Source organism: Pundamilia nyererei, unplaced genomic scaffold, assembly GCF_000239375.1.
Source record: "Pundamilia nyererei isolate P.nyererei 1_Seehausen unplaced genomic scaffold, PunNye1.0 scaffold00208, whole genome shotgun sequence".
NCBI classification, from domain to species: Eukaryota; Metazoa; Chordata; class Actinopteri; order Cichliformes; family Cichlidae; genus Pundamilia; species Pundamilia nyererei.
In genome coordinates, this window is record NW_005187609.1 from 12756 (window position 1) to 26144 (window position 13389).

General features: G+C 38.5%; 1 protein-coding gene and 1 long non-coding RNA gene across 3 annotated transcripts in view; both read right to left on the reverse strand.

Annotated features, from left to right (window-relative positions):
- Positions 1-7485, reverse strand: part of LOC102192546 (cryptochrome-2-like) — a 17805-nt gene extending 10320 nt beyond the window's left edge. For both annotated transcript variants that reach the window (XM_005747883.2, XM_005747884.2), the window contains exons 1-5: positions 7174-7485; positions 3007-3115; positions 2175-2317; positions 967-1151; positions 707-795 (exon numbers count right to left, since the gene is read on the reverse strand). In XM_005747883.2, coding sequence (XP_005747940.1) covers positions 707-795; positions 967-1151; positions 2175-2317; positions 3007-3115; positions 7174-7331 — 684 coding nt within the window. In that variant the 5' untranslated portion in view covers positions 7332-7485. The remainder of the gene's footprint in view (positions 1-706; positions 796-966; positions 1152-2174; positions 2318-3006; positions 3116-7173) is intronic.
- Positions 7486-11358: 3873 nt separating this feature from the next.
- LOC102193044 (uncharacterized) lies at positions 11359-12518 on the reverse strand. The gene is made up of 4 exons (XR_001290554.1): positions 12477-12518; positions 12350-12392; positions 12097-12159; positions 11359-12006 (listed from the first exon to the last, which is right to left on the reverse strand). It is a non-coding gene; the product is annotated as an uncharacterized LOC102193044 (long non-coding RNA).
- Between the last annotated feature and the right edge of the window lie 871 nt (positions 12519-13389).

The window sequence follows — 13389 nt, forward strand, 5'->3', positions numbered from 1 at the left end:
CGCCTCAATCTAGCGTATTATTTACACTTTGGCAAACTGCAGCCATTAACAATATGCTGGATTATCTAGTCTAGTCAAGTCAAGTCAAGAAAGCCTTTATTTGTCACATGCAAGTTGCCCTGCAGCGAAATGGGCCCCCCCCCCCGACCTTACATACACAACACAGACATCACATGGGGAGACAGGTCGGAGATCGGTAGTATTATGGAAAAACACTGAAATGTACACTACAATGGGAAAGTCCAAGAGGGAAAAAAGAGACCTCTACTCATGCTGGGCTCCTGGGAGGACAGCATGAGAACAGAAAACAAAAACACTCCTCTACACAGAAAGCACATAAATGTCCACAGCACAACATTATGGAGCACGTGACAAGCAACAGGGGTGAGGAGTAATCCGAAGCAAACACAGCAGCCATCTTGTATACTCGATTGTTACGATAAAACCATTTTAACCATCGTACACGGAAAAACTTGCATTACATCCAGAGATTACCAGGTAAGTATGGATAGCAGAGCAAGGAGGCAACACTGTCAAATTACTAATTTATCCCTATTCTGTGGGCATTTACTGAAAGTTTAAGAACAAGGAGGACAAAAGTAAGCAAACAAACAAACAAAAAAAATCAGCCAATGCAACTTAGCATTCAAAATAAACTCCTGGATTCTGGATTAGACCAATTAAAGCACTTTGACTTTAGCTTTACCTTTTTGTCCAGATGTTTACCGAGTCGGTCCAATGCCTGAGACTCTCCTCCATGCCACACAGCCAGAGGTAAACCATCTGTCCTGAAACCTGGGCACGTCAAAATAAGTTCAAATACAGATCAATGTGTTAACTTTAGATTCAATAAATAAGGAAAGTAGAGTTGTGTAGTTTGCAAACCATTAATTATTTTTCTTAAAATCAGATTAAAAACATAAATGTTATAGAAAAACTTTACGTGAAAACATAAATTATGCATACCTAATTCTTCTAAAGAAGGGATACTGTATAGCTGGTCATGGTTGTCTTCTATTTTGGTGTGACATTTGTCCATTTGTTGCTGAGTGATGGGAGGCAGAGGTCTCCTAGGCAACTCCAGTCTGCTCACAATAGTCTGAAAACGCTTAAACGTCAGAGGAGGACTGTTGTTGTTCATCTCTATTATCCTGTAGCAAAACAGAAAAGGAAGAAAATTTGAGTAACACACAGCAACATATCTGTATCAGTTTACCAGTGGCCTCTCTGGGAGAGAAGTCTGGGAAATACAGTGTGCCGGCAATATGTAAAGGGGCTCCACACGGCGTGACAACACTCTATGCTCAGCCTTTGAACAAGTGATTAAAAGCAATGGTCAATTGGTGCGCCCTGATGTAACACTGACATTACCACATTTTTTAATGATTAGGGACAGACTGTATTAAGTGAGTTGCCAGATGTTGGTACCAAAAAGCCATCAAGAAATTATTTTCCAGGTGAACCACACGGTGATATTAACCAAGGAAAACACTGAGTAATGTTACAACAGTTAATAAACAAAACTATTAATGAACTGTTCTTAAGATGTAAGTTTGCAAGAGCATCTGTGTTTAATCAGCTAGCTGATTAATTTCACATATTTGTTATAGGATTAGTCAGTCACTTGAGTTCAGTTTGACTGAGCATGTGATTCACTTCCTGAATACAAAACTGAGGAAGGTATTCAAGTATCAACCAAAGACAGCAGAAGCTAAATCTAGGCCATCACCTCAAGGCAGGAAACCCAGTCATCAGTTTCAGTATTAAAGGTGCAGGTCGACACTTTAATTCACAACTGCTTAATTTTAAAGCCACTGTTGTTGTTGTTGTATGAGGTCAAAATTGTCATTTTCCAAATGGGCTTGACTATACGTAACTGAGAATTGGATTAACAAGTTAAAACAACAAACAAACAAAAGGAAAATGATACCTAAGTCCATAAGCTTGCTATCAAATACTGGTTGCAGCAGACTATGAAGACTTATTCATTACCTTTTGTTAAGGTAAAAGAATTACTTTTTAAAATTACTTCTCAAACACTTGTCAATAAAGAGCTCCTGTCGTTATACAAGAATGGACTGCTGATACAGGAAGGACTAAATGGAGTTGCATAATACCTGCGTTTGTGGTGGGAATACCACTAGAAATCGACTAATTGTGTGGAAAACACAAACCTATCTAGGTTGTAGAGGGTATGAGAGTTTCTGACAATGGTCTCCACTCCAAATTCTTGGGCCAACTTAATGATTGCGCCATCCCTCTCTTTCCCATAAGGCTCTGGGTCATATTCAAAGGTCAGCCTGGTCACGTTCCACTCCTGCAGCAAAGAATAAAAGAATTCGAAAAAAGGATGTTAAATAGTAACAATGATCAAAGAACTAATTAAATCTTTGGCTTTAACAGTTTGTAAGTCTTGTATAGATCTACCATGTGCCTACTTATAACCCAGACCACCAAGTCAAACTGTTGTATTCAAGTTGTGCATTCAAGCTTCGGTTTACAATGCCAAACTGGATTGTTCCAAATGGGTCAGTTTGAACAGAAATAAGAAGTAAAGAAAATGAAATGTATTTGACAGCCACTTCATCTGTTGTGTTTCCTGTTCACACTGATGGTAGCAGATGATAGCAGCGAAACACATGGCAGGCTTAAAAGAAACAATGGGCCAGAGAATTGGTTTGTTATAAGGTAGCATAAAATGTTACCTTATAACTAGATAAATGGTTAACAGAGAGCTAAATTGATTGTAATGCATTAGCTAAAAGCATTGAAAACATAGAGAAAAGGTTTGGTTTTTGTATGCAAATGATAGACGTATGAATGTGAACTTGTTCAGTTCTAGATCTTTAATCTAGTTTTAGATGCAGAAAAATATTAGAACAGCAATTTCAGTGAGAAAAATGTAAAAATAAATATATCCCACATGCAAATTCTGCATCTGTACTATCTGAACATTCTTTGCAGATGAGGAATAACAGAGGAGAAGCAACTGACAGGAATACAGACCTTGAAAAGCCTGGGGAACACATCTGTAGGCTGGCCTCTGACTACAAAAAGCCTGGAATTGAGCTTCTTGAGACTGCTGTCCAGGTCCTCCAGAGCTTCCAAGAGAAACCTGCACAGACATAAACATGAACATAAACTCCCTTGTGGGGTGTTTCCAGTTTGCAGTGATCAGCACCTATGGTTCGTATCTATGAAAAGGGGGTCCAAGGAAAGAACAGCGATGAACCAGTAAAAAAGGTGGCCGAGGCTCATTGTGCAGGTAGAGAGTGAAGGTTGTCTCTTGTGATTGTGGTCTTTATTTACAAAGTCAAGAAAGCAATGTTTTTCTTAAACATAAAAGAAAGATTTCCAGTCTCTTTTTCAGAGTGAGGAATGCAGCTTATTCAGTCGGGCTGCAACTATTCATTCAATTTGAATTTGAAATTAAATAACATGACAAAAAACCCTGAGCAATTTTTTTGGGTCAATGCTTTACTTAAAATCTTTAATGCTCAGTCATCATCATGTGATGCTGCAGCTTCAATCCAGCACTGTTTGTTTTACAGCAAGGAAATCTACAGTAAGCCTAAAATATACAAACCACAGCTGTAGCTGCTTATCTGTTCAGGCAACAGAAACTGTGCGTAGTAGGCTACTCCGACCGTTTTGTCCCAGCAGGTAAGGGGACTTGGTTGCCCCATTTACTACATCAGCCGGAGACTGTCTGAGAGAGGTCAGATACAGTACAGTGGAGAGAAAGTGTCTGGTAATCCAGTGAGTGGTAGACTCCCTTTTTTTATTACCTCCTGAGACGCCCGTTCACCCTGTGCTCAGACCATGTGCCGCTGCAGTGGGACGTACTGATATCTGGCCCTAGAGACATTTAAGTTCAAGGTGGACGATAGGCCGGGGGTTTAGTCACATGGGAGGGGCTGAGAGTAGAGGCGCTACTCCTCCACATTGAAATGAGCCAGCTAAGGAGTTGCAGCTGATAATGTCCTACTGAGAGGAGGTCCTGATGTAGACCCAGGACACACCGGAGAGATTACTTACTATTGGCTGGGCAGGGAAAGGCTCGAGGTTTCCCCCAATTGTTCAATTATTTTAGGTTTTAACTTTTGTTAAAGTAGCTGTCAATCAGCTTTGAACAGTGTGGATCATTCATAATCCACAGCACAATGTGCCACACATTTCAGTCGCAGCTTTTTAGTTTTTTGGATGTTAATTTGTCATATTATATTAAAACGTGAACATCTTTTATAGTAAGAGATTTTTTTTAAATATCATAATTAAGATCAGTTTATTTTAAGTGTTTTTCTTCTTGTCTGTTTGGAGTTAGGGCTGGGTGATATGAGGAAAATCTAATTTTGCAATTTTTTGTGGGCTATATAATTATACATATCGCGATACGTTTCAATAGCATCCTAAAAAAAGTTGGGTTTTTTCCCAATCATATAGTGCCTAAAATTGCACTGGTATACTCATTCAAATCGACCATTCAATATTTGCACACAGATGTTTTTCACAAATGACAATACTGCTACAGAAAGTCTCTTTCAGTGGTCAACACTAAACCTTTACCAAACAAAATATCATAACAACAACAAAAAGAAAAACTACATCAAGCAAAAATACACAAGATAAAAATTAAATGACCTTAAAAAGGTACTCTTGTGCTTATAACATGTAAAAACCATAAAATAAAAATATGCTGACCTCAAATTACAGAAAGATTCAGAAACAACAGTGGCAGATATCAGAGCTGGTTTATTTAACGTTTTCTTTGCTGTGTGGGAAGACGCTGAAATGCCGCGTTTAAAACAGGCTTCATTTTGCAGTGGATGACTTTTCAGCTTGTTGGATAAATTAGTGTTACTGCTACTTTTTGCAGCAATGGTCTTTAAGGCATGTTTTGGTAATTATCACATTTTGTTCAACATCCTCCTAGTGAAATCCAAACGACAGCAAGTGTCATTCTCTCACTTATCTGAAACTCCTGCTGTCGCCATATTTTTCCCTATCTGGTAGTATATAAACAGACATGCTCAGCACAGCGTGCCGGGTAGAAGATTTTCCGGTTGGGAGGCCGGGGGTTAATGTTGCATTCGCAGTGTGTGGGATGGTAAATGGTTAATGGACTGATTCTTTTCAAACTACTTTTCTACAACATGCCCCATTCACCCAATCACACCCATTCACAAAAGCACTTTCTTTCTATACTTAGTACTTCCAAACTTCATTCATACACATTCAGATTCCGATGGATGCATCGGAGAGCAACTTGGGGTTAGTATCTTGCCCAAGGATACTTGGCATGCAGACCGGAGGAGCCTAGGTTTGAACCACTAACCCGCCGATCAGTAGGGGACCTGCTCTAAACGATGCGAGGTGCTGCATGATTCATTACTGAAGAATGGGATTAATGGGTTCAAATATCTTTGTTGTTGGTTTTGACACTGTTCATTAAACAGTTCTCAAATTTAACGTAATATCTGAGTGTTTCTTAGTTTTAGACAAGTCGGTTATTCAATTTTTTTTCCTCTAAACTTTTTTTTTAGTAGACTGGGAAATTAGTTGTAAGTATTGATAATTCTTAATAATTACATATTAACATGTACAGCATTATAACTTGCTGTTTTCAGCAGCACAAATTTTTGCATCAACACAAGAGGCAAACTTCTAAATGCTGATTTTGTTGCTTTTGTTTATTGCAGCCACAACATACTCCTTTAAAGGCTTACAGACACAAAATATACACTAATTGACTTAAACACACACACACACACAGACACAAAATATACACTAATTGACTTAAACACACACACACACACACACACACACACACACACACACACACACACACAAAAACCACATACATATGAACAGACAAAATCTAGCTCATCCAGGTGATATAATAATGTCAGAATGATTTTTGCCTTCTATTAATGTAAGAAAGCCTAATAAAGCCAAATTTAATTTATACCTTGATCTAGATTGCGTGTGTACCTTATTTTATTTGACTGACCTTTGACTGTACCTGAGATTGTTTTACTTTTTGAATACAAGAAATTTATGCAGTTGAACTTAAATACCTTATAAATTCTATATTCCAATCCAATGAGCAGTTCTTTTTAAAAGACCTGTGGGATTTTTTGTCTTTTACCTTTTAATATTTATCAAATACTCAAGTAACCAAGTAATAAGTGATACAATAGACAGATTACTAAACATAATCCATAGCTCCAGCACTACTATTGAGTGAACACAGTACTTTGTATTACCAAATACCCATATCCAAGCCACTAGTATATTATAACTAGAAAAAATTAAATTGATGAATATGCAACAACCTTAATATTATTAAATATATAGAATTTTAAAATACACTTTATAGTGGTATAAATTTTAACATAACGTATCAAACCGTTGCGCTTGAGAAGCACTGACATTTGAGGAATTTTGGATAAATGTGTTTATATATTGCCTGTAGTATACCTGTAGTAAACAGAAAGTGCAGCGTTCTCTTCTGAAACGTGGTGGAGTGTTGACGTTTATGCAGTTATTCCAGCTATGTCGTGTTGGAGCGTCATTATCAATTAATTTACTATAGCAACCTCTATGTTTCCTTGGCAGGCGTGACAATGAATTATTTTGTAATAATTTTCGCATAGCTACTCACTAAGCAAATCGAAATTGACATCAACTCCCATAGTGCACCTCTCTCCGCTTGCTTGATTAACGGGCTTTGCCATTTCATGCGAACCTTTCTTTTACTCATGTTAAATGGACATCGTTGTCTCCATAGTTTCTGTACCAAACTGTTGTAAGTTAACTTGTTTAGCAGAAGCCTTTCAGACACCATCAAGAATTATCTCCAATGTTTTTTAAATGTAATTTTGAGTGTAAGCCGAACAAGAATGTACAGTATTTAATTTACGTTAAACACTTCGCCTTTTAAGTGGACATACTTGGCTGATATGCGACGATAAGTTAAAGTTATGTATTTCTTCAATGGCGCTTAGCATTAATCGGGTTGCATTCTATGCTAGCATTAGCTAAATGACGTGGAGCAGAGGCCCAAGAGTAATGGATCGTGTAAATATTGACCTAGTAAATGCTCTTCCTGTATTTCACTGGGTTAAGTTAGCCTTTAACAACCCCAAACTGTCACAATATGAAGTCACAAACCTCCATCGGTTGATTCCCACGTTAGCAGCTCCAGCAAAAAAGGGGTCTAGAATATAAACACAGCGCACTGCGTCCGCTCCATTCAGGGCCTCCTGCAGCGCAGGATTATCGTGCAACCGCAGACATTTACGAAACCAGTGGACTGAATTCACCACCATTCTTATTTGTTATTCCATCGTTATAGTAAAATCCGAAAAAAACAGGCGAAATTAAGCAAAAAGGTTAAAATCACTGACAACTCAACGACTCCCAACAAACTTTACTCACTGTCAAACGAAAACTGACACTCAGGGGCGTGGCCTGTTCTGTGGGCATGGCTATAGGTTAGGTTGTGTCGGTTTGCTGGTTGGACAGAATTGAAATCGTGAACATGAGTTACAAAACTGGAGATTTGTACTTGGTTGAAGCTGCAGATGCAGGCAGCATCGGTGAGAGGTTGTGTCACCAGCACGGGTGCCTGCAGGGATTTGGGGACCCGTGAAAACAAATATCACCTTGGGCCCCACCGTTTAATTTTGGATACCATTCCAGCACTAAAACTATAGCACATTGCAAACATGGATATATATTTTGCTTAGATTTTGATTTTGCTCAAGATTGTTGAGACATGTGCCATTTTCTTTACATTTTATTTTTTAATGGTAATGTTATTTATTTATTTACTCATTCATTTCGTTTACACTGATTGGTACCTTGTACCAAAATAAAAAAGTAAAAGTTGGGTTTTTTTTTTTACTCCTTAAATGTGTAAATATAATATTTAGTATTATTTAGGAAATATAATTTTATAATTTTAATAATCCTTTGTATATTAATTTTCAAACAAAGTATAGCCAACTAAAATATGTCTCTGTCCTTAGACCTAGTTAAACTCAAAAAGGTTTTAATCTAAATTCCCAAAGGCCCTCCTGCAATTAGACACAGTGTTTGACATAAAAGAGCTCACCTATAACTAAGCCTGAGCCAGGGGTTTGATCTGTTTGGCCTGGCAGTGGATTGTCAGAGAATTGATTTTGCGTACATATGTAGAAAGGGTCTGTCTGCACCAATTGCATGTTGGCTATATTAACAGAACACATTTTTTGTTAGAAATGAAGTAAGCTAACTGATACTAGTAAATGTCAAACTGTTTCTTTCATGTGGAGCTTGCTATGAGTTTAATTTCCACTGTCTCCCAGACTTTACTTTTAAGGTGCCATCCTTACTTTAATGCTCAGCATCAGCACCACTTGGACTAAACCAAATCATGAAATAAGGAGGGGGGAGCAGAGTCAGACTTAATTTATTCTTTGTTGCCAAAAATAAAATGCTAGGAAATCAACACGTTTATAAGTACCATGTGAAGCAAGCATTATCTCATTGTGATAGGCTAATCATTTTCATTAAAAAAAATAAAATAAAAAGACTGTACATTCCCTGTCAGGCCTGAGCTCTTTGAATTGTCATCACTTTTCTCCCCTTACCTGGGGAACACAGGGAGTGCAGAATTATTAGGCAAGTTGTATTTTTGAGGAATAATGTTATTATTGAACAACAACCATGTTCTCAATGAACCCAAAAAACTCATTAATATCAAAGCTGAATGTTTTTGGAAGTAGTTTTTAGTTTGTTTTTATTTTTTGTTTTTATTTTAAGGGGATATCTGTGTGTGCAGGTGACTATTACTGTGCATAATTATTAGGCAACTTAACAAAAAACAAATATATACCCATTTCAATTATTTATTTTTACCAGTGACACCAATATAACATCTCCACATTCACAAATATACATTTCTGACATTCAAAAACAAAACAAAAACAAATCAGCGACCAATATAGCCACCTTTCTTTGCAAGGACACTCAAAAGCCTGCCATCCATGGATTCTGTCAGTGTTTTGATCTGTTCACCATCAACATTGCGTGCAGCAGCAACCACAGCCTCCCAGACACTGTTCAGAGAGGTGTACTGTTTTCCCTCCTTGTAAATCTCACATTTGATGATGGACCACAGGTTCTCAATGGGGTTCAGATCAGGTGAACAAGGTGGCCATGTCATTAGTTTTTCTTCTCTTATACCCTTTCTTGCCAGCCACGCTGTGGAGTACTTGGACGCGTGTGATGGAGCATTGTCCTGCATGAAAATCATGTTTTTCTTGAAGGATGCAGACTTCTTCCTGTACCACTGCTTGAAGAAGGTGTCTTCCAGAAACTGGCAGTAGGACTGGGAGTTGAGCTTGACTCCATCCTCAACCCGAAAAGGCCCCACAAGCTCATCTTTGATGATACCAGCCCAAACCAGTACTCCACCTCCACCTTGCTGGCGTCTGAGTCGGACTGGAGCTCTCTGCCCTTTACCAATCCAGCCACGGGCCCATCCATCTGGCCCATCAAGACTCACTCTCATTTCATCAGTCCATAAAACCTTAGAAAAACCAGTCTTGAGATATTTCTTGGCCCAGTCTTGACGTTTCATCTTGTGTGTCTTGTTCAGTGGTGGTCGTCTTTCAGCCTTTCTTACCTTGGCCATGTCTCTGAGTATTGCACACCTTGTGCTTTTGGGCACTCCAGTGATGTTGCAGCTCTGAAATATGGCCAAACTGGTGGCAAGTGGCATCTTGGCAGCTGCACGCTTGACTTTTCTCAGTTCAGGGGCAGTTATTTTGCGCCTTGGTTTTTCCACACGCTTCTTGCGACCCTGTTGACTATTTTGAATGAAACGCTTGATTGTTCGATGATCACGCTTCAGAAGCTTTGCAATTTTGAGACTGCTGCATCCCTCTGCAAGATATCTCACTATTTTTGACTTTTCTGAGCCTGTCAAGTCCTTCTTTTGACCCATTTTGCCAAAGGAAAGGATGTTGCCTAATAATTATGCACACCTGATATAGGGTGTTGATGTCATTAGACCACACCCCTTCTCATTACAGAGATGCACATCACCTAATATGCTTAATTGGTAGTAGGCTTTCGAGCCTATACAGCTTGGAGTAAGACAACATGCATGAAGAGGATGATGTGGACAAAATACTCATTTGCCTAATAATTCTGCACTCCCTGTACAGGGTTCAGCAAGTTCAATTAGTTCTATTTCTAGCAGTTGTATAAGACTATCATTGTGGCAAAACATTTTGTGCATGTGTGTATTTTGATTTGTGTGTGTGTAATCAATTTTTAAATGTTTTGAATAAATCGGTAAATCTGTACAGACATTTCTGAATTTTCAAAGGAATCTGTAAATGTGTATTTATAATTCCAGAACAGTGACACTCAATTTTAGCATTAAAAAAATGGCATTGAAAAATATTACATTTAATGCTTTTTTTTCCTCGCTTTTTGCTCTCAGCAGTTAAGTTTTGGGGCTTTATGGCTGAGCCTTGGCTGTAATGTCACATAATTTGCATCCAACAGACCTAATAGCTGCCCATCTTTACTGAACAACATTGTAATGAATGTTTTGAGTTCAGGTGAGACTCAGAAAGAGCTATTAGGGTTTTTTGTGCTTTTTCTTTGTTATCACTTGGAGGTGGACTGGTTTACAGAAGTCCACTCTTAACTAGATTAGTAGTTGCATTTGACAAACAGCTGCAAGATGAGCTAGATGACCTTCCTGTAGTCCCCTTAGCCCAGGGATGGGCAACTCCAGGCCTTGAGGGCCTGTGTCCCTGCACGTTTTAGATGTGTCTTTGAACCAACACAGCTGATTTAAATGGCTAAATTAGCTCCTCAACATGTCCTGAAGTTCTCCAGAGGCCTGGTAACGAACTAATCATGCGATTCTGGTGTGTTGACCCAAGGTGAGATCTAAAACCTGCAGGACCCTCGGGCCTGGAATTGCCCACCGCTACCTTAGCCCCAAGGAGTTGGTACTGCTGCACAAGCATCATAAAGCTGCCTGTAATTCCCAAGGCTTGGGTCAAACTGTTAAAACATCCTTTAACCTTACCTCTGTGCCCTGCAATTGTGTCCACAGTAAGCTAGCTATCTATATATCTCTCTATGATAAAGCCTTCAAGGTGACAGTAAAGACCATTTTGTCCTAGTTTAAATTGCATGGCTCAAATTTTGACATTTGATCATTTTCACATTTAAGGTTTTTAAAGAAAAAAAAGAAATAATAATAATAATAATAATAATAATAATAATAATGTAGTGACAAGACTGCCAGTTTCTGGAATATTGCCTCAGGAAACATGGCAAAAGGCATCAGAATTGACTTAAACAAGTCAAACCAAAGTCATTTATTGACAAATTTTGAGTCATAAGCAGCAGAGACACAACATTAACACCTGCAAGGTAAAGACAAGTCCATCAACCATCACTAGCTCGAGAAACCCAATTCAAGAGAGCTAGTCCCAGATCTTCAGTAGACAATGTGAGGAGCAAACATGTAGCTGGTGTATGGGAATAGCGGCACAGACAAACCAAGAGATTCTGTGGCGGTGTAGCGGGTTTGGGCGAAAGCCGCTCTTCCTTTGTGGTAGCGTGAATGGGAACTTATGGAGTAGACTGGCTCCAGACCATACACGTCACTGAAAACTGGCTCGTTTTCATCATTGTTGATGCCAGATTGAGTGTTAAACTGTAGGTCCTGTCTGATACTGACCCGCTGCATATCTGTCCGAACCTCCTCCCGGAGACCCATACTGACCTACTGCAAAGCCAACTGCTGGAGCTCCATACTGACCCACTGTATATCCCAATGAACCAGCTGCTGGAGCATCATACAGGGTATATGGAGGACTGCTCTGTACTCCATAGCCACTACTAGTGCTTTGTCAGAGTCACTCCCCATTCCCCTGAATGTATACCAAGGAAGAGTTTGTGGTGTCTCAGCTCTGTTCAGTCCCAGCCCTAGAAGAGAAATTAATGGAAGCTAAGACTTAGCCAATACACTTAAGCTCCCATTAACTTTAACTGGTCAATCATTTAAGTTTAGTAAACCTCTTGCCTTTCTCCACAGGTGCACAAGTGATGCTTCCAGTGAGACATAATAGCCACAACCACCTGCAGACCACGTTTAAAAAATAAAAAAATAAATGTCATGATATGTACACATCATCCAATCCACACCCATAATGCACCCTTCCTATGAAGCATCACTGCACATGAACTGTTTTTAAAATTTCTGACTTTAATGCAGACACCGCTGGATTACAGCACTCTTTTTTTAAAGTTGTTTTATAGCATCACTTACCTTATTTTGCTGTAGAGTAAGGTGTTTCAACCTCCCCAAGAGCCTGTTACAGGATCACAAAAAAATAATAAGATGCATAATAGACCAATAAATAAACTACACTGCATACTCAATACCAGCACTGTACCTTATTGCAACAGGAGCTTCCACATGACTAGAAACAACAAGAGCTGATTTTATATGATCTTTGCTGCAGAAGGGACTGATTGCTCAGTGGTAACAGCTGCCTGTGTAGTTAATTGGAAACAAGTAGCTTCTCATTTGTGGAGATGTCCCCATGTTTCCCTTTTGTTCTACCATCTTAAGTTGTTTCCACATTGTCTTTCCACCAAATTGTGTCCTCTTAAAGTCTCTAAACCTTTCATCACCAAAACAGTTTTGTTACATCCTTCTCACAGCTCCAAATCAGACCAGATGCATTTCACAAGGTAGCATTTAGAGTTTTAATAACATTTTAGGAATTAATAAAATACTTATTAAAAATACTATGTATTTCATTCTTTTTGTCAAATTTCTCATTATCTTTGATTATCTATGTGAGGGGGGGGATCTGAATCAGTATCTTATCCATTTAGTAACTGAATTGTTTTCCAAAATTTTAAGGAAGTGTTCACATTTTCTGAGATAAAATATGCAGCCTTTGCATTTTTTATTGTCACAATGCATTTATTGCAGAGCTCTATAAAGCATTTCCAATCTGAGCTAGGATCTGTTTTTCTGGTTTTGGCTCACACCACATTACACTCATGAAGTAACTTTAAAAGTTCTTGAGTGAACCAGGTATTTTTACGACCTTAAAATTTCTATTTTTTAATGGAGCATGTTTATCAATGATTTTAATGAAACCTTCATAGAAAAATTCCCATAAATGTTTCACGTTTGGAATAAGATAAAGCTTATCCCAGCCAAAAACATGTACAACATTTACAAATCCCTATACAGGAAAATGTTTTATGTTTCGTTTTACAAGAATTCCAGGCTTGGTTTTGAGAATTGTCTAATTGTAGCAATGACACAGTGGTCACTGATGACATTTTATA